An 18687-nucleotide genomic window follows, 5' to 3' on the forward strand; every position below is an offset into this window, starting at 1 on the left:
TGTAGCCCGGAGACGGCTGGGACCGTAAACACTTGGGTGCAGAGTCTGGCACCATGTATTTCTTCTCACAACGGTGCCTCTTCACCGGGGCCGATTAATAAAGGACAACCCCTCGTCCCAAATGTCATCCAAGAGCAGTATCGAAAGCACGGTCTTACTCTTTGCCTCTTGGCGCTGGTAAAGGAAACCCTCTTTCCTCTTCAGAGACTAGGTGGAACTGCTTCGAGGCCCTCGAGATCATGGCGTGGAACAAACCCATCTCGTCGGGCGGTGAAGATCTGGGCAGCGGAGACTGGAGATTCCCCCCAATATGCAGTTCGTGCCCATCGTTGCCATGTCTGGATCAGTCTCATCCTTGGGGGAGTTGGGATGGAGGCAGGCGAAGGGTGGAAAGGAGGGTTGGCGGTTGCTCCGATTGACCAGGCGCAAGAGGCATACTCGTCCGAATCTCGGAGCATAGGGTATGCAGAGTAGTGAATGTCCGAGATATCCCCAGGTGGTTGCCGAGGTGGCTGTGGCGAGGGCGTTTGCAGCTTAGGCTGGTCCTCCAAGCCCTCAAGGCCCTGCTGCACCTAGTCGCCGCTGCCCTAGTTGGGGATCTTCCCGTAGGGCCTGCTCTCGAAGCATCGTTCCTCCTGGAAGGTCTGGAGGTTGGTAAGCTTCCCTCCCCACCCCCCTTCTCGGTGACCAAGGGAGAAGATTTCAGTGAAGTGGGCTGAAAAGAGGACTCCCTCCTGGCAGGCACACTCTTGCCTTCAGGGTCGTGCCCTGTGGTACCTGGGCCTCCACCAGGCTAAGGGTCTGAGCCCCGCTCCCCCTTGGCCTTTGTAGGGTCTGTCTGGGTCTTCGCCAAGAGCTTGCCCAGAAGGTCAGACTTCCTCTTTGAAGATCTTGAATGTTGGCACGTGGTCGAAGGCACTGGAGACACCATTCGCCCTGGCTGCCGCGTAGCCAGTTGCAATAGTGCTCCCAGTTGCAGTGGAGGTGGTGCTTAGCCCTATGATGGGCCCAAGCAGGAGGGGCGCCCTAAACGGTCTTCGACTACTTTCTTCTGGGCAGGGGAGGCATGCTGCTGGGACTCGCGCAGAGCAAGGGCCTTGGCCTGCAGCCACTCAAGATGCCTGCGGGGTACATCTGACAAGATGCAGTTGTCCTCCACGTGCATCGGGTCCGTGCAGGCAGTAAAGGCACAGGGAATGTCTGTCGTCCCAAAAGACATTCTGTAGGTTGCAGCCGGGTCAAACCTTGGAAGCACCAAGTCCTTCTCATCCGCCATGTCCAAGAGGCATAGGCCTTGAAGCTTCTGGAATCCTCCAAGAATGACAAAAATCGCCCTTGAGGAGCGCTGAAGAATCCATAAACAGGTCCCCATTAATCGGAAGGTGGAGCGATGGAGCTTGAGGCTGCCAGAGGAGGGGCTTAGGTAGGGCAGTATGACTCAGGCCAGTGATTGGTTAGGAGAAAGACTGTTCAAAAGTGAAACTGATTCTCTTTACCAAGGATTCCCAGCCTGGAAGTATGCATCCTCCAGGTCCAGCGATGACAGTCTCCCACTATCAGCTGTCCGAGTACGTGTTGAAAGAGTGACCATGCAGATCTTCTGGGACTTGTTTAGTCAGATCGAGAATGGGCCTCCAGCACCTTGTCTTTTCGTACAAGGACCTCAAGTACACTACAGAGCCGCTGTGGGACCAACTATCGCCCCTTTCTTTAACATGGCCCAGACCTCCAGCAGCAGCCGAGGTATGTGGTTTTCTTGCCGGCACTTCCGATGGAATTAGAGTGTCCATGGGCGAGAGCTTCCAGCACCCATCATCTGTAGAGATGGACTTCCACGCACTGACGAAGTTCGCCAGCTGGCATCCCACCAGAGTGCATGTGTGGGGGCCCCGACATCACGGCCGGTTCATTCCTACTGGAGGTAGACAGGCCGCCTTGCGGTCCCTGACGGCATCCTCTGAAGTTCTTGAAACGGCCCTGTTCTCCTGGGCCAAGGAACAGGTAGGTTGATGGTAAGGAACAAGTTACTTACCTGTAACTGTTCTCCAGCATGGGTCTGGCATGGATTCACATGCTCATGAATATTCCCCGTCGTCAGGCTGGGAATCCTCGGTAAAGAAAAAAACCAGTATCAGTTTCGTTTCTGATCTGTCTTTCGTAGTAATAACCAATCACTGGTCTCTGCGTCATACTGACCACAGCCAATGACTGCCCTCTACCTAAGCACCGCCTCTGGCAGCCATCTTCAGATTTGGAAGCACGTGAAGTGGCAGTATGACCAAGTGAAGAGCCGCAGAGGGGTAGGCGGGAGGGTTCGCATGTGAATCCATGCCAGACCCATGCTGGAGAACAACAGTTACAGATAAGTAACTTGTTCCTTCTCCAGCATGGGGTCTGGCATGGATTCACATGCTCATGAATAAAGAATACATAGCAGTACACACATGCAACCACGGGAGGTGGCAAAGGCTCAACATTAAGCATTACATCAAACTCAACATTAAGCATCTTACCTCCTCACCAGGCTCACCTCAGGCGAACAGGTTGCGCAGCACTGCTTGGCCGACCCTGGACTCCTCCCTGGAATCCCCATCGACGCAGTAGAATTTCGTGAAGGTGTGCGTCGACCTCCACGTAGCAGCCCTGCATATGTCCAGCAGGGGCACACCAGAAAGGAACGCCGTGGTAGCTGCGATCGCTCTGGTGGAATGGGCTCTCGGACGGCCAGGCAGCGGTCGGTTTGCCAACCGATGACAGTACATGATACAGCCGGAGAGCCATCTGGAAATGGAAGCCTTCGAGAGAGCCTTCCCCTGATTGACAGGTCCAAAATTCACAAAGAGTTGTGACGTCTTCCGAAAACACTTCGTGCGGTCCACGTAGAACTTCAGCGCTCTAGCCACATCCAGCGAGTGCAAAGTCCTCTCAGCCGGCGACGAAGGCGACGGGAAGAACACAGGCAACACCAAGGGCTCGTTAAGATGGAAGTCCGACGGCACCTTGGGCATAAAGGAGGGGTGCGTCCTAAGCACCACCCTCGAGGCATGGAAAGTCAAGTACGGTGCTTTGAAGGATAGGGCCTGGATCTCTCCCACTCGTCGTGCGGAGGTAATCGCCACCAGTAACGCAGTCTTCCACGACACAAACTTAATCGGTGCAGAGTGCATCGGCTCGAATGGGGGCCCCATGAGCCTGGTCAGCACCACGTTAAGTTCCCACGCCGGGGCCGGGGGCTTCACCGGCGGGAACGACCGGAAAAGTCCTTTCATACTCTTTTACCAGTCGATGGGACCACAGGGACATCCGTCCTGTGGTTCTGGAGATCACCGCCAGATGAATCTTAATGGAGGCATGGGCTAGCCCAGCCTTTGCAGGCAATAGAAGGTACGGCAGCACGAGAGGCCGTAATCCGTAGGGGGATGATCTGTGCACGGCACCAGATAGAGAACCTCTTCCACTTATGACCGTAGCATTTGAGAGTCGAGGACGCCCTGGCCTTTGCAAGAGCCTCTCTGCAATCGGCCGGTATATCGTAGCCTCCAAACTCTAGCGCTGCAGGAGCCAAGCCTGCAGGTTCAGTGATGCCGGGTCGTGGTGGAAGATGGCACCTCCTTCTCTGGAGAGAAGGTCCGGGTCCGCCGACAGCTTGATGGGAGGGGACGTTGACAAGTCCAGAAGGTCCGGGAACCAGATCTGCCTCGGCCACGCCGGTGCGACGAGGATCATCCTGCACCGGGACCTCTTGAGCTGCTTGATGAGTCGAAGCAGCAACGGCGGGAACGCATACAGGTATAGGCCGTCCCAGGGGAACGAGAACGCATCGCCCATGCTTCTTGGCTGGGGAAACCTGCTGGCGAACCTCTTGCACTTGAGTTCGTCGCTGTTGCGAACAGGTCGATTTGGGGTTTGCCCCATCGTCGGAAGAGTTGATCCACCTGATCCTGGCGCAGTTCCCACTCGTGACACGCACGCAGCTCCCTGCTGAGCAAGTCAGCGATGGAGTTTCCTTCTCCTGCCAGGTGGAAGGGAACCGGGAACATCCCCTGGGCGACCACCCAGTGCCACAGATCCTGTGCTTCCTTGGATAGGGCTGGGGATCTGGTGCCTCCCTGCTTCCGTATGTAAACATTGTTGTGGTGTTGTCCGTCAAGATGCGCATCACCTTGCCCTTGAGCGACGGGAGGAACGATTTGAGAGCTCAGAACACGGCTCGGAGTTCCAGGACGTTGATGTGCAGGAGCCTCTCCTCCGGGAGAGAGAGGCCTCTTCCGTGGAGATCTCCGGTGTGGGCACCCCAACCTTCCAGGGAGGCGTCCGTCGTCAGTCTCCTGGTACGCCGGCGTCTGAAAGTCCTTGCCCGCCGTGAAGTGCGCTCGAACGCCCCACCACTGAATCGCCCACCGGAACACCTCGTTGAGGGGGACCCGGTCTTCAAAGGTGCCCCTCGCCTGCATCCAGGGGCGTCAAGAAATTCTTGAAGAGGGCGTATCCACAGTCTGCAGGGGCGTATCCGTAGTCTGCAGAGGCGCACCAGGTAGATGCAAGAGGACATCCCCAGGAGGGACTTGATGGACCTCACCCTGGCCACATCTGTGGCTAGCAGGCGCTGCACTTTGCCTAGAATGGTCTTCGTCCATTCTTCCGACGGTGCCGCCAGGCGCCTCACTGTATCGAGCTTCGCTCCCAGAAACAGGGCCACCTGCGATGGCACCAGGTGGGACTTTGGGCAATTTATGGCGAATCCCAGATCTGAGTAGCTGGAAGGTCCTCGCAGTGTGTTCGACGGCGAGTTCCCTCGTCCTTGAGGGGATGAGCCAGTCGTCCAGGTAGGGGTAGACGTGAATCCCCTGCAGGCGCAGCCGCGCCGCCACGGGTGCTAGGCACTTGGGTAAAGACCCTGGGGCAGACTTCAATCCAAACAGCAGTGCTCTGAATTGGTAGTGGCGTCCCTGGACAACAAACCTGAGGAACTTCGGTGACTTTTGAGGATGGGAACGTGGAAGTATGCATCCTCCAGGACCAACGACGATAGAAAGTCGCCTTCTTCCAACTGTCCCAGTACTTGCTGGAGGGTGACCATCCTGAACTTTTGTGACCCGATGTACTTGTTCAAACGACTAAGGTCCAGGATGGGGCTCCAGCCGCCAGTCTTCTTCCTGACGAGGAAGTACCTTGAGTACACCCCGGAGCCTCTTCGGGACAAGCTCAATGGCGCCTTTCCTGAGCATGGGCTGTACTTCCAACAGCAGTTGCGGGACGTGACTTTCCTTCCTGGCCACAGGTGGAACGTGAGGGCACTTCAGGAATTCGATAGAGTGTCCTCTTGCCAGGGTATCCAGCACCCAACGGTCGGTGAAGATGGACACGCCGATGAACTTCGTCAGCCGGCCTCCCACCGGGAGGCTTCGGTGGGGGCCCCCGAGACCACGGCCGGTTCAGTACTGCTTGGAGGTGGTGGCCTTGCCGCCCTGGCCACCTTGCCGACGGCGGCGAGGCGCTCCCAGCTTGCAGCGACCCCTGTAGGCCTCCTGAGACGAGGAGCGTGCCGCCTGGCGGTAGGACGACGAGTCACCACTGGATCCCTTGGAGGCACCCTGTCTGCCTCCGGAGCTCCGAAAGGGCCATCGTTGCTGAAGGGCTCCTAGGGCACAGGCCGTCTCCGTCTTTATGGCTTGGGATTCGTCCACCGCCTTCCCAAACAAGTTGCTGCAATCGAACGGCATGTCCAACACCCTGGTCTGGACGGAAGTCGGTCACCCGGAGCCAACTCCGTCGTCGTAGGCAAACACTGTTGCCCAGCTGGCGGAAACCGGTATCGGCAATATCAGTTGCCATCGTTATGGCATGGTCCGACGCCACCTCGCCTTCTTGAAGTATTTCCAGGGCCTCGGACCTCTTGTCCGATAGGAAGTCCAATATGGGGGCCAGCTTAAACCAGAGCTCCCCGTCGTAATGGGCAGGCGGTGGCCGCTTTGATAGTCGTCGCCGCTGACAAAATGACCCGCCGCCCCATGGCGTCCAACTTCTTTCCCTCGCCGTCCGGCGGAGAATTCTACATCGAGGCTCCTGACCCCGCCGCTTTCTTCTTCGCCGCCGCGACAGTCTGGCGTTGGCTGGGCCCGGAGGCACAGGGGGGCGGTTTCGGGGACCCGGTACTTCTCGTACCGGTCCCGTTTGGCTGGTGCCGTGGAGGGGTTCTTGAGAACCGACAGGCCCTCCACCCAGAGGAGATCGATTAGAGGCACTGCGATGACAGTCTTCCTCTTGGCCTCCCGGCGCTGATAGAGGAAACCTTCCTTTTTCTGCTCCTGCGGGCAGAGCTGGAACAATTTGCACGCCCTGGCGATCATGGCGTGGAATGAGCCAATCTCGTCGGGCGGTGAGGCCCGTGCGACGGGAGACCTGTTCCGTAGTCGTCGAGCCCATCGCACCGTCATCTCCAGAATCATGGGAGGATGAGGAGGGAACTGTAGGCCTTACGGGGGCGAGTGGAGAAGAGGGTTGGGTCCTTCGTCGTTTGTTCTGAGGACTTCCCGACGGGCCAGGTTGCGGGTCCTCCGGCCTGGGCCGTGGGAATCTCGCCCTTATCTCAGAGCATAAGGACTGGATCGCAGACAAAATGGCCGCCGAGCTATCCTAAGACCTAGGTTCCAGCTGTGCCAGAAGGGAAGGCTGCTCTTCCTCGCCTTAGTTGTCTTACTCTGTTATCTCCTGAGGATCTTCCTTACGGGATCAAACCTTCTCGAATTGGACTTCGAAATTCCTTGCGGCCTCGGTCAGTTCCTGCTCTGAGGCCGACTCCGAGCTCGAGGAGGCTACCGTGCCCCCCCTCGCTTCTTCCATCATGGTGGCCATGACGATGGGCTGAAAAGAGGATTCCCTCTTTGGCGGCAGGGAAACTAGTCCCGGAGGCAGTCTACGCTGGCGGGGTCTCTGCCGGCCTGGCCAGAGTCACCGCAATCGCCTCGATAGAGGCTTTGCCTGCTGGGTAGGGGCCTTCACCACCTTAGGTGCGTCCCAGGCCTTCGCCTTAGGGGGAGGGGTGACGCCCCACTCCCCCTCTTCGAGATCGGACGCGGCTTCTCCCGAAGCTTACCCGGGGTCTCGGACTTCCTCTGAACCGGAGCGCTGGCTCGTGGTTGACGGTGCCGGGGAAGGCGCGCCCTGCCTGGCGCCCAAAGAGCCCGACCTTCCGGCGCTCTCGGAGCCAGCAGACTCGCGGCGCTTGGCCTGGTGTTGGGCCCCCATCGCCGGGGCACCCGCACAGGACTTAGAAGCCCGCTCGGACCCTTTCTTCTTCTCACCCGTTCAAGCCCTTCTCCAACCAGCTGGCCAGACGGGATAGACGGTCCCTCATGGTCCGCTCCGACAAGTTCTTGCAGAACTGGCAGTCCTCTACATGAGTCTTGTCCCCATAAAGACAGAGGCATCGCGAATGTTCGTCTTCCTTAAACACATTCTGCAGCCCGCATCCAGGGCAGCTGCGAAACAGCTTGGGTCCAGGTGACAAACTCGCGTCCTGGGCCATCTCGAAGTAGGCCGCGAATCTTCTGGAATCCTCCAAGAAGTTGATTCGACGAAATCTTCACCCTTGAGGGGCGTAGGAAAATCCCATAACGGGTAGCCGTTAACAGGAGTAGAAACGGTGGAGCTTGAGGCTCGATTAACCGAAAAAAGTGAAAATTCACTTGAAAAGCACGAAACACGCAGTAAAAGCTCGAGAGCTAAGCACGAGGACTCCCAACACTTGAACGTGCGGTAAAAATCTGAAGATGGCTGCCAGAGGCGGGGCTTAGGTAGAGGGCAGTCATTGGCTGTGGTCAGTATGACAGATCAGTGATTGGTTACTACTACGAAAGACAGATCAGATACTGATTTTTCTTTACTGAGGATTCCCAGCCTGATGGAGCATATTCATGAGCATGTGAATCCATGCCAGACCCCATGCTGGAGAAATGTACTTCTATTTTTTACCTGAAACCTTGAGTTAGTGGAGTCACAATAAGTGGTCCTTTGTGTAATCTCTACTACTGCTCATTTACTCTAGAGATAAGTCTGTTTGCTCTGCTACCACTTTAACAGTGTAGTACAGGCTTGTACCAAAGGTGAACTTGTATTACCACTTGTAGTCTTAATTGTGTGTAGTGGTCCCTAAGGGCACTGCACAGGATTCTGCCTAACATGCAGTCGCTGGAGACTGACGCTCCCTGGCAGCCAAGGAACCCGCTGCAACAGAGCTCCTGGTGGCAGTGGACTTGGTGCTTAGCCTTTTGTTGGACCCTCGCAGGAAGGGCGCTCTCAAAGGTCTTAGAAGCCCGCTCAGCTTTCTTGGATCTGGGAGAGGCATGCTCCTGGGACCACACCCAGTGCAGAGGATCTTCCAAAAAGCAAAAACTCAGTACAAGCTCGAGAGCCAAGCACGAGGACTCTGAACGTGTGGTAAGAATCTGAAGTTGGCTGTAGCGGAGGGGCTTAGGTAGAAGGCGGGCAGTATGACCCAAAGCTCAGTAATTGGTGATAAGGAAATACAGTTCAGAAATTAAACTGAAACCGATTTTTTTCTGTTACTGAGGATTCCCAGCCTGACGGGGAATAGGAGCATGTGCATCCATGCCAGACCCCATGCTGGAGAACCCTTGTTTACCAGACCTGGGACAAGTTTCATTGGTCCCTTTTGCAGCAGGGCTTCCATTTCTGCTTGAAGAATAAGATAGTCTGGGGACATGGGTATTTTGGCAGGTGGTACCGAGGGGTCAGGAGAAACTATTCTTCACCGACTTTTGAGCACCCACTTGTCTGAAGAAATCCCCTACCATGCCCGGGTGAAGTAGGTTATCCAACCTACTGGCGATGCATGGGAGGGGACTGTGACCAGAGTGTCATTTGTTTGCTGGGGCAGGGGAACCTGGCAGCTACATTCCTACTCTTACTTTGCCATGCCGAAACCCCTGTTGAGGAGATTGATGGGAGTCAACAAGCCTTGGTTGGAGTACCAGGGTGAACCTCCTGTGCCATAAGAAGCCCGTTTGGCTCTGGAAAAAAAAGACTGCCCCTGAAAGGAGCGTTTGGTTATAAAAGACTGATGCTGCGCATACGGTTTGCTAGCAATTTAGTCTAAAGATTTTAGAGTTGTGCTTTGCCTTTTCAGGCACTGTCCACAGCTTTGCCAAATAAAACAGACTCCATCGGCTTATTAATGGAGGCCTGTGTCTTGGGTTTGAAACCAGAGTTCTTTAACTAAGCATGGTGCTTTAGAAGCATGCTGTTAACATTGTCTACAGAGTCCGAAGTATTTAAAATGTTTGGGAGACTTGCAGTCATCCTTGAATAGCAAACAGCTGTGACTTGGCTGGTTCAAGAACTCTTAAACCGTTCTGCACAAGACCCCACTGGACATCATTGAACCTGGCAAGCAACGGGATGTTCTTTGCAATGCAGGTACTATAGGCCGCAGGAGACAATCTTTACCTAGGGCATATCAATTGTTTACAGTCAGGAGCCTCAAATGACGACAAACACCTGCATGCTTCCTGGTTGTGGTGACCACCAGTAAAGCCAGAACAGAGTCCCCAAATAAAAAAATGGGTCTGAAGGAGCAAGCCTGAACATATCTTCCCGCGTCAGGGAGTAAGGGGTGCTGCACTTTATAGAATTAAGGGGGATTGACAAGCTTTCTCTTTAGAGGAAGCAGGGATGATGGCATCAATGCAGCAGATTCTGGCAACAAAAACTGGCCAGAAAATGCTTTCAGCATGTAATGCTAGACAGTGGACAGGGTGAGGCAGGTGATTTCAGACATCCCACACTGACTCCCAGGAGTAGAAAATATGATATGAACATCCTGTATTCAATTCGTATGCACGAAAACTTTCAGCAGGTTGGGCAGGGACCAGGCAGGGCATTCAGGTACAACTGGAGAATGACCAAAGGAAGTGAGAACCCAGGGTCTACACTGGTTTATTTTTATACTAGTTAGAACCAATATGGAGGGAGCCACGTGGGGCAACAAGCTCACATGTAAAAGTCATTTGAAGCCTACCTCGTGGTTGCCCTAAACAAATTAAGCTCTACAACAGATGGCAGAGAGCAGGATTAGGAGACACCTTGGTACCCCCACCCCTTCAAGGGTTAGTAAATTTGCATATTGGGTTGCCACTGGTGACGACAAACAGTGCCACCAACCTACCCCTAAAACTAAAGTGATCTTAACTTATGGCAAAAGGATAGTTTACTTGTAATGAGTTCAACCTCTTGCCCACAGAGGATTTATAAACTATTCAGTTGCATTTCGTACATTTTCTATGATGCTTGCCTGAATACTGAATTCCCTTTATAAACATCCTCGAACAGGATAACCCTGGGAAGAAATCATTACCATTATTGCCTGTAAAGGCACCAGGTCATAAACATTTCTAATGTAAAGTTAGACCCATTTAACAGTTCACATCTACTCTAAGTAAAACCAACACTAATTTTAAAAAAGCAGAACCTGTTCAAAGTCTGGGTAATTTCAGTTGGTGCATGTTTTCATCTCACTTTAAAACCAAAGCTCAGATACCCTTGTGCGCAAGATTAAAACACCTACTTGGCTCATCCTCAAGTCTACCAGTAATACTATTAATATTCAATAACGTTACCTCATCATCAGCCTCTTCCCCTTCCTCATCGTACTGCAAAGAAATTAAATGTAATAAATTAGGTCATGCAGTAACAAGAGTTCAGGCATAGCTCTGCAATGCTGCATATTTTTTACTGCAAATTCTCATAACTGCAATTAGTCAGCATGGTTCCAGTAAAGTCATTACAAAGTGAAATCTATATTTGACGAACATTACATACCTGTAATCCAATGCTTGCATTCGGTACACCCTGTTTCGACACCGCTGGTTTGGCGAGGGCCTATTTGCCACTGCCAGTATGGCAATGGGATGTTTCGGCGCGCCGCACACCAGTGCACATCACCTGGTGTTTAAGGAAACGTGCAGTGCACTGAAAGTGCGAGTTTCAACTTCATCCCACACTATCGTCGCTCCCAAATGTCCTGCTCCGGCTTGCATTTGCTTAAATTCAAATGCTTTCCATAGGCCGGCATCTAGTGGTTGGTTCAGATTATTACACAATTTGTTTTAGATTTCGAAAAGTGACGTGGCATGTTTGTAATACTATCCCTATTGTGACATTTACTACCCATGACCCTTCACACATTGAGGTCCTCAGATTTTCTGACCCAGAGGTCGCATGAAGGGTATAGTGAAAAGATACAAATGTGTAGATGGTAAAAAGGGAACAAGTTACTTACCTGTAATTGTTCCAGCATGGGGTCTGGCATGATTCACATGCTCATGAATAAATACATAGCAGTACATACTGTTTGAGAATTCTCAGAAATTTGCCGATTCCCTTCTACCTTAGAGACCCCCAGCACTTTTGCTGGACTTAGGACTATTAATTTCAAACCTGGAGAGAAAACCTCCCCCCACCCTCATGCATTTCTCCGATTTGTACTCGGACTTTGGAGTTTGTCATAATGGAAAAAGATGCCTATGGATTTTTCTCAAAGCACCTTCAGTGCAGTGGCACAGGAAGTCGGATTTCCCAAATGTTGAAATACCTTCTCTTGGATAACTTTGCAGTGAAATGGACTTTACTTACATTTTGTAACTTTCTAGACCCAGCACACACCATCTTACAATATGGTGCTGGAGGGGTTACTTCGTATCCCCTTCGTCTAGTTTCTCATGTAACAGTTTTATGTAACCCTTTCTACAATGAATGACTGGTGGCAGTTAACTTTTTCCTACCATTGTGTTTTTACCACAAGCTGCAATATGGGTGCCCAGTCAAAATGGCCCTGGTCTTTTTCCGCCATTCACAGTTGGAAAGGTCCTTAGAGATTTACTCTGCGCGCCAAACCAGGTTTGGTCCCTTGGTTCGTTCAGTCTTTGGCGGGATTCACTGGTGAAGCCCGTGCCTGGCGGGGGCAGGTGACCGAGTGCTTAATCCCCTGGGTTACAGGAATGCACCCAAAGGGGATTGTTGGCTGTCCTCGCAGGACAGCCACCCTGTTGTGTGCGTGACAGCTAGGCTGCGAATGAGGAGAGTTGCATAAAAGGCAAGGCTTTTACGGCAGTCGACCACTGGACGAAGGAATCTAAACTATAGTTGCTTTCTCCTCGTCCACCTTGTATATTCTCTGGCTCTACCAGAAATGTCGTCAGGCCTAGTACGGTAGTCGCCTGTCTGTTCCCCATTTTCCTCCCTGTGTCTTAACACTTGCACCATCTGAAATGTCGCCAGGCAGAGCATGATCGCTTTTTACATTCTTGTTCATGGCCTATAGGATTGTTTTGTATTTTCCCTTGCTCCCTCCCTGGTCATGAAGTGCTTTGAAACACATTGTGTATAGGCGCTATATAAATAAACCATATCAAACTTGGAAGAGAACCCTTCTGCAACTCCTGGTTTGCCCGTTGAAGCCCTGCTACTCTGCTGAAGCTCCAAATTCGCCTCGAGATCAGCCCTGCAAGGACTTCTCCCCGTAGGTGGGACCAATCAACCCCAAAGTTAACTCGTCTGGACATCCTCAGAGCTGGCTGTCCTTCCATTGCTGCTGCAGGAACCGAAGTGCCAGGGAGAGGACCAGCACATTGAGTGCATTGCTTTTAAGTCAGACCTGAACTCAGGAAGATCCTGCGGATTTCCATGAAGCAGGACTGACCAAGCCTGAGCCACAGAGTGCTGAACCCCAGATGCAAAGAAAGTCCAAGAGGGTATCCGAGAACCGTTGTGGTGATATTTGCTAGAGCCGCGAGGAGCTGAAACCGTGGTGCTGCAGTTTGCCCATTGCTGCCGCCGACATTCCATTTGCAGTGCAAGAGTCACCAGATGTCCTTATCCCCATAACTGAGCCCCAGGAACAGAGAATCTGCAGACCTAGTGCAGCTGGATCCAGTTTTCTTCTAACCAAAGGTACTGTAAACCCAAGGACTTACCTCTTGTGTAGCCTTGCTGGTTCTCAGTTGAGACTTGGTTGCCAATGCAGAGTTGCTTGCAGCTTTGCTGCTCCCAAGCCGCCCAGCTTCTGGCCCTTCAAGTTATCTTATTTCTACAAACATTTCTAAAACATTTTGCAAGACTTACCTACAATAATATCTCCATCTGCCCTAGACTTTGCTCAACCAACATTAGCGTCCTGGCCCCCTAAAACACTTACCTCAGACTTTGTGCTTCTGCCTTTCCTCCAGTTTATCATTGTTAACCTTTGTTTCATTCCTCCCCATCTAATCTTTTGCACCCAACTCAGGATTGGTCTAAAATGTACCAGTGATGAATCAATGTCCAGTGTCCTAGCTACTGAAGTCAACCAAGGGTGTAGGAAATGTCTGCATGCCATTCCCAATGCGTATCATCGGATTACAAAAACTGTTTCAAGTGTTACATATTTTTCTCCCTTCTAAAGAAGGGAATAGTTTCTTACCTGTAACTCCATTTCTCCAGCATTGGTATCTTTCATGGATTCACATGCTTAGAATATTCCCCGTCAGACTGGGACCCCTCGGTACACATATATAGCCTTTTCCTATAGGAAACTTCCGACACTTGCGTAGGCGGGTCCTAAAAGGACGTAGATAGGACACATGCTCCGCAGGCCGTCCCAGTATAAGAGGCCCGCCCCCGCGGTTCCCCTTCAGATTTCGGCCCCTCCAAAGTAGGAAGGGTTAAACTTATCCATCACATACATTGCAGTCCCGGGGAGGCTTGGCGGGCGCATGTGAATCCATGAAAGATACCAATGCTGGAGAAATGGAGTTACAGGTAAGAAACTATTTCCTTCTCCAGCATTGGATCTTTCATGGATTCACATGCTTAGAATAGATTGTATAGCAGTAACACTTGAGACGGTGGTGAGAATGCAATGTAACATACCCTCACCCTACTACTCAAAACATGCGCAGCAGTAATAAGTTTACTCATATAACCTTTCCCACTGAAAGTATACTGTCAAAGTTAGAAAACACTCCACAACGTGGAGCTTACCTTACTGAAACAGATGGCGCAGGACAGCCCTTCCCATCTGCGCCTCAACCGCATGCTGCCTGGCAAGGCAGGAGTGGCGGGTAAACGTGTGGGGCACTGACCATGCCGCAGCTTGGCATATGTCCGTCAGCGGAATTCCGGCCCATAACTCTGGAGGATGACATCGACCTTGTAGAATGGGCTCTAGGATGTCTTTGCAGTGGCCTCCCGGCCTTAGAGTGACAAAAAGCAATCGTCAACGAGACCCATCTGGCCAATCCCTGTTTCAAGATTGCTTTACCTCTCGTCGACGGACCATATGCAACGAACAGTTGCCGAGTAGCCCTGATGTCTTGTGTGCGATGTAGGTAGAATTTCAGAGCCCTCTTAACGTCCAGGGTATGAAGTTTTTTCTGCTGCCGACGATGGAGTGGCGAAGAAAGCAGGCAGAACCACGGATGAGTGTTTGTGATATACCGTCAGAACCTTAGGGACGAACGTAGGGTTAGTCGCCAGGACTACCTTGTCCTTAAAGAATCTTAGGTAGGGCGGGTCCACGACCAGCGCTTGTAGTTCCGAGATATGTCTGGCTGATGTGATAGCTATCAGGAATGCCAACTTCCACGAAATGAATTTCATGTCGGACGTGGCCATAGGCTCGAAAGGCGGTTTCATCAAACCTGCCAACACTGTTGAGGCTCCACACCGGGGGAAAAGCTCGAAATAAACCCCGCATGAAGTGTTTCACCAGTCTGTTACTGAATAGCGGAGGCAACTGTCTCTTCCTTGTGAACCTCGAGATGGCTGCCAGGTGTACCTTTATCGAAGAGGGGGACAATCCCTTTTTTGCTAAGAGGAGCAGGGATGGTAGAACTTGTTCCGGCGTCACCAACAATGGTTGTAGGTCCCGCTGTCTTCTACACCATTCACAGAATCTCCGCCACTTATAGGAATAGGATTTGTTAGTGGAAGGGGCTCTAGCTGCCTGCAGAATTTCTTGGCACTCCTCTGAAATGTCTAAAGCCCCGAATTCCGAGAAGTCAGGAGCCAGGACGCAAGGTTGAGACTGTCCGGGTCGTGATGCCACACCGTGCCTCTGTCCCGGGATAGAAGGTACGGGACTTTCGGAAACGCTATGGGATGTTCCAGCGATATATGGAGGAGGTCTGAGAACCACGGTTGCCTCGGCCAGTATGGTGTCACTAGAATCACCCGGCAATTGTATCTGCGTATCCACTGTATTGTTTTCCGTATGAGGGGAAACAGAGGAAAGGCATAGAGGAACATGTCCGTCCATGGGAAGGAGAACGCCTCCCCCACCGAATCCTCTTGGGGCCACCTGCTTGCAAATTTCTGGCATTTCTTGTTTTCTTTGGTCGCGAAGGCGTCCAGAGGGGGGTGGCCCCATTTCTCGAACACTTTCTTCAAGTGGCCCGTGTCCATTTCCCACTCTTGTATCTGGGCTATGTTTCTGCTGAGGGAGTCGGCTTGGCAGTTCCTCACTCCTGGAAGGTGATGAGCCACGAGGGAGATTTCGTGCTTCGATGCCCAATGCCATGTTTTCTGGGCTTCTATGGAGAGAGTCCTTGATCGTGTCCCACCTTGTTTCCTCAGATAAAACATGGCTGTTGTATTGTCGGTCAGTATTCACACTCGCGACCTCTTGATGTGTGGTAGGAACGCCTTCAAGGCCCATCGTACCGCTCTGAGTTCCAGTACGTTTATGTGTAGGAGTGACTCCGTTGGAGACCAGCGACCTTGCATTTGGAGAGCACCCATGGGCGCTCCCCATCCGGTTAGGGACGCATCCGTAACTATTGTGCTCTGGAACTCCGGCTCCTGTAGGGGCACACCTTTGTTCAGATTGTGGGAGCTCTGCCACCACTGAAGGGTCCGAAGTAGCTTGTCGTCAACGGTTATCCTGTCCGACCACAATCCCTGAGCCTGTGTCCATCGGTCTGCGAGGAATTCTTGGACTGGCCTCATGAAGAGTCGACAGTTTCTCACCAGATGGATGCAGGATGCCATGACCCCTAGGACCGAAACATACTTTCTCACTGAGATCCTGGTGTTTTCGCCGTAGCCGGCCGCCTGTTCAATGAGTCTCGAGGTCCTGTCGAGAGAAGGTTTCACCAGCCCTAGCTGAGTCTCGAACTGTGCCCCCAAGAATACCAGCGTTCTTGATGGCCGCAGAGAGGATTTCTCGAAGTTTATGGCGAATCCTAGCCGTTGTAGAAGCTGCATGGTGGCTTGTAGACTTGTGTTGGTCGACGCTGGGGAGGATCCCCTTACCAGCCAGTCGTCGAGGTATGGGTATACATGGTGGCTTTGCTTCCTTAGCCAGGCCGCCACTGGAGCCAGGCATTTTGTGAACGTTCTGAGGGAGGTTTTGAGCCCGAAAGGAAGAAACGTGAATTGGTAGTGGGTTCGCCCTATTACAAAACATAGGAACTTCCTGTGTTTCCGACACATTGGAATATGGAAATACGCGTCCTGTAAATCCAGGGACGCCAGGAAATCTCCCTTTTGAACTGCGCGGATCACTTCCTGCAGAGTGAGCATCTTGAATTTCAGGCTCTTTAAGGACTTGAGATCGCGTAAGTCTAGAATGGGACGCCATTTGCCGTTCGGCTTTTTTACGACGAAGTATCTTGAGTAGACTCCTTGGCCTCTCTGATGTTGGAACTAATTCTATCACTCCCTTCGCTAACATGTGTAACCTCTTGTTGCAGTGTCTTCATATGGAACTGAGCGGTGAACGCAGGTGGAATTTGCGGAGGGCTGTGTTTGAATTGAAGAGTGTCCGTGTCTTATAGTGTCTAACACCCATTGGTCCGTCGTTATCCTTTCCCATTCGTCGACATACGCTGAAACTCTTCCCCCCCCCCCCCAGAACGGGTTGTGGAACGTCACTGCTGATCTTTAGTTTGCTTGTCTCTCGCCGATGGGTATGATGTCGTTTTCTGGAAGACTGGAAGTTTCGTCGACGGTTAGCCGATTGTGAGGCACGTCGGTACCCCTGGGAAGGGTAAGCCGATCTGGCAAAGGATCTGTCTCCAGAAGAGAATCTTGAATTTCCTGAAGCCCCTCTAAAGGGGCGAAAGGACTTGTAGCTCCTGCCACTCTGGAGGGCACCCAAAGAACGTGCCGTGTCCGAATCTTCTTTCATCCCTTTCAGGGCCTCGTCCACCTTCTCACCGAAGAGAAGGTCTCCCTCAAAGGGCATATCTAAGACCTTGTATTGTACCTCTGGCCTGAAGTAGGTACACTTCAGCCATGACTGCCGACGTAATACGACCCCATTATTGACTTGCTTGAAGCCAGACTCAGCAAGATCCACCGCGATGTTTATTGCGTGATTTGAGGCTTCCTCACCCTCTCGTACCAGTAGCATCGCCGCCTTCCTCTGTTCTTCTGGAATTTGATCAAGCAGCGGAGCCAGCCTGTGCCACATCTCCCCATCGTATCTGGCTACAATTGCCAGAGAGTTTGTTGCCTTTACTGTGGTCGCTCCCACGGAGAGCACTTTCTTGCCAAAGGCATCTTGGCGTCTCGCTTCATTCTCGGGTGGAGTCGTGCACTTGTGCTGTGCCTTTGCCTTCCTCGCTGCCGCCGACACCACCGAGTCTGGTGTTGGTTGAGAGGATAGACACTTGGGTGTAGACTCTGGAGCCTTAAATTTTTTCTAGGCGTCCTTTCACTGCTGGTTCTGAGAATGGGTGTCATTGTCTGCAACCCCTCTATCGAGAACACCGACCTTCTCTTGCCCATGTGGTTGAACAAAACAGTCCTTTTTCTGTTCTTCCTGGGACAGACCAAATTCTTTGCATGCCTTCTCCATCATCGAATGGAATGACGCAATGTCGTCCGGAGGGGACGGGTGAGCTGGGCTTCTGGGGTTTTCTAACTCCCTCTGACTCCCAGGTAGGATCCCTGGAGGGGGATAAAGAGACCTCTGACATGGCTCCCCTGTCCGACTCCGAATCTGGCAGCTCACCTTCCTCCTGCGCCAGTGTTGAGATTGGCGTGCGTCCGGCGGTTGACGGGCCCGGCTCGTCGACGGGTGACTGTGGCAGGCTGACCTGGAGAAGTCGCTGGTCCAACGACCATAGCAAGGACTGAAGCGAGGACAGAATATCCAACGACAAAACCGCTTGAGGATTGAGGAGAGTGGCAGATACCGGTGTAACGGATGCCCTCGTCGACGACTTGGCAGCCGCTCGTAGCCCTAGGTCTGCTGGGCCAGCCACTCTCTCGCTCTCGTCCTCTGAGGACAGCAACATAGCTTGCTCTTGTAGCAAAGCCTCTGGGGGGGTAGGGTCGAGGACTTCAGGCCTCCAGGCCTCCTGTAGGACCCCTGTCGACGAGGCTCTCGTCGACGCCATTGTCGACGGGACGGAGGATGCCCCTTGCGCTAGTGGCGGGAAGGCGGCCGGCTGGATTGCTGTCGACGACGCAGGCTTCGCAGGTGGTTTTGGCGGTCCCGCCTTCTCCACACTGCCCACTTTTACTAGACTCTCGACTCGTGGTCGATCTGTGATGATCGCCAGAGGAGGATTCTTTCCTTCTCATGCTTTTTTGATGAGGATGACCTTTGACGAGGAGTCTGTAGTGGAGTGAGTTCCAGACGACTCTTTCCGACGATCTAGATTTCATCGCCGGTGGTTCCGA

The 18687-nt window shown here is 52.6% G+C and overlaps 1 protein-coding gene across 4 annotated transcripts in view; it reads right to left on the reverse strand.

Annotated features, from left to right (window-relative positions):
- Positions 1-18687, reverse strand: part of NAP1L1 (nucleosome assembly protein 1 like 1) — a 269587-nt gene that overhangs the window by 64595 nt on the left and 186305 nt on the right. For all 4 annotated transcript variants that reach the window (XM_069629373.1, XM_069629371.1, XM_069629370.1 and 1 more), the window contains exon 13: positions 10638-10670. In XM_069629373.1, coding sequence (XP_069485474.1) covers positions 10638-10670 — 33 coding nt within the window. The remainder of the gene's footprint in view (positions 1-10637; positions 10671-18687) is intronic.

The sequence above is a fragment of the Ambystoma mexicanum genome, chromosome 12, assembly GCF_040938575.1.
Source record: "Ambystoma mexicanum isolate Mex_15411 chromosome 12, UKY_AmexF1_1, whole genome shotgun sequence".
Taxonomy (NCBI): domain Eukaryota; kingdom Metazoa; phylum Chordata; class Amphibia; order Caudata; family Ambystomatidae; genus Ambystoma; species Ambystoma mexicanum.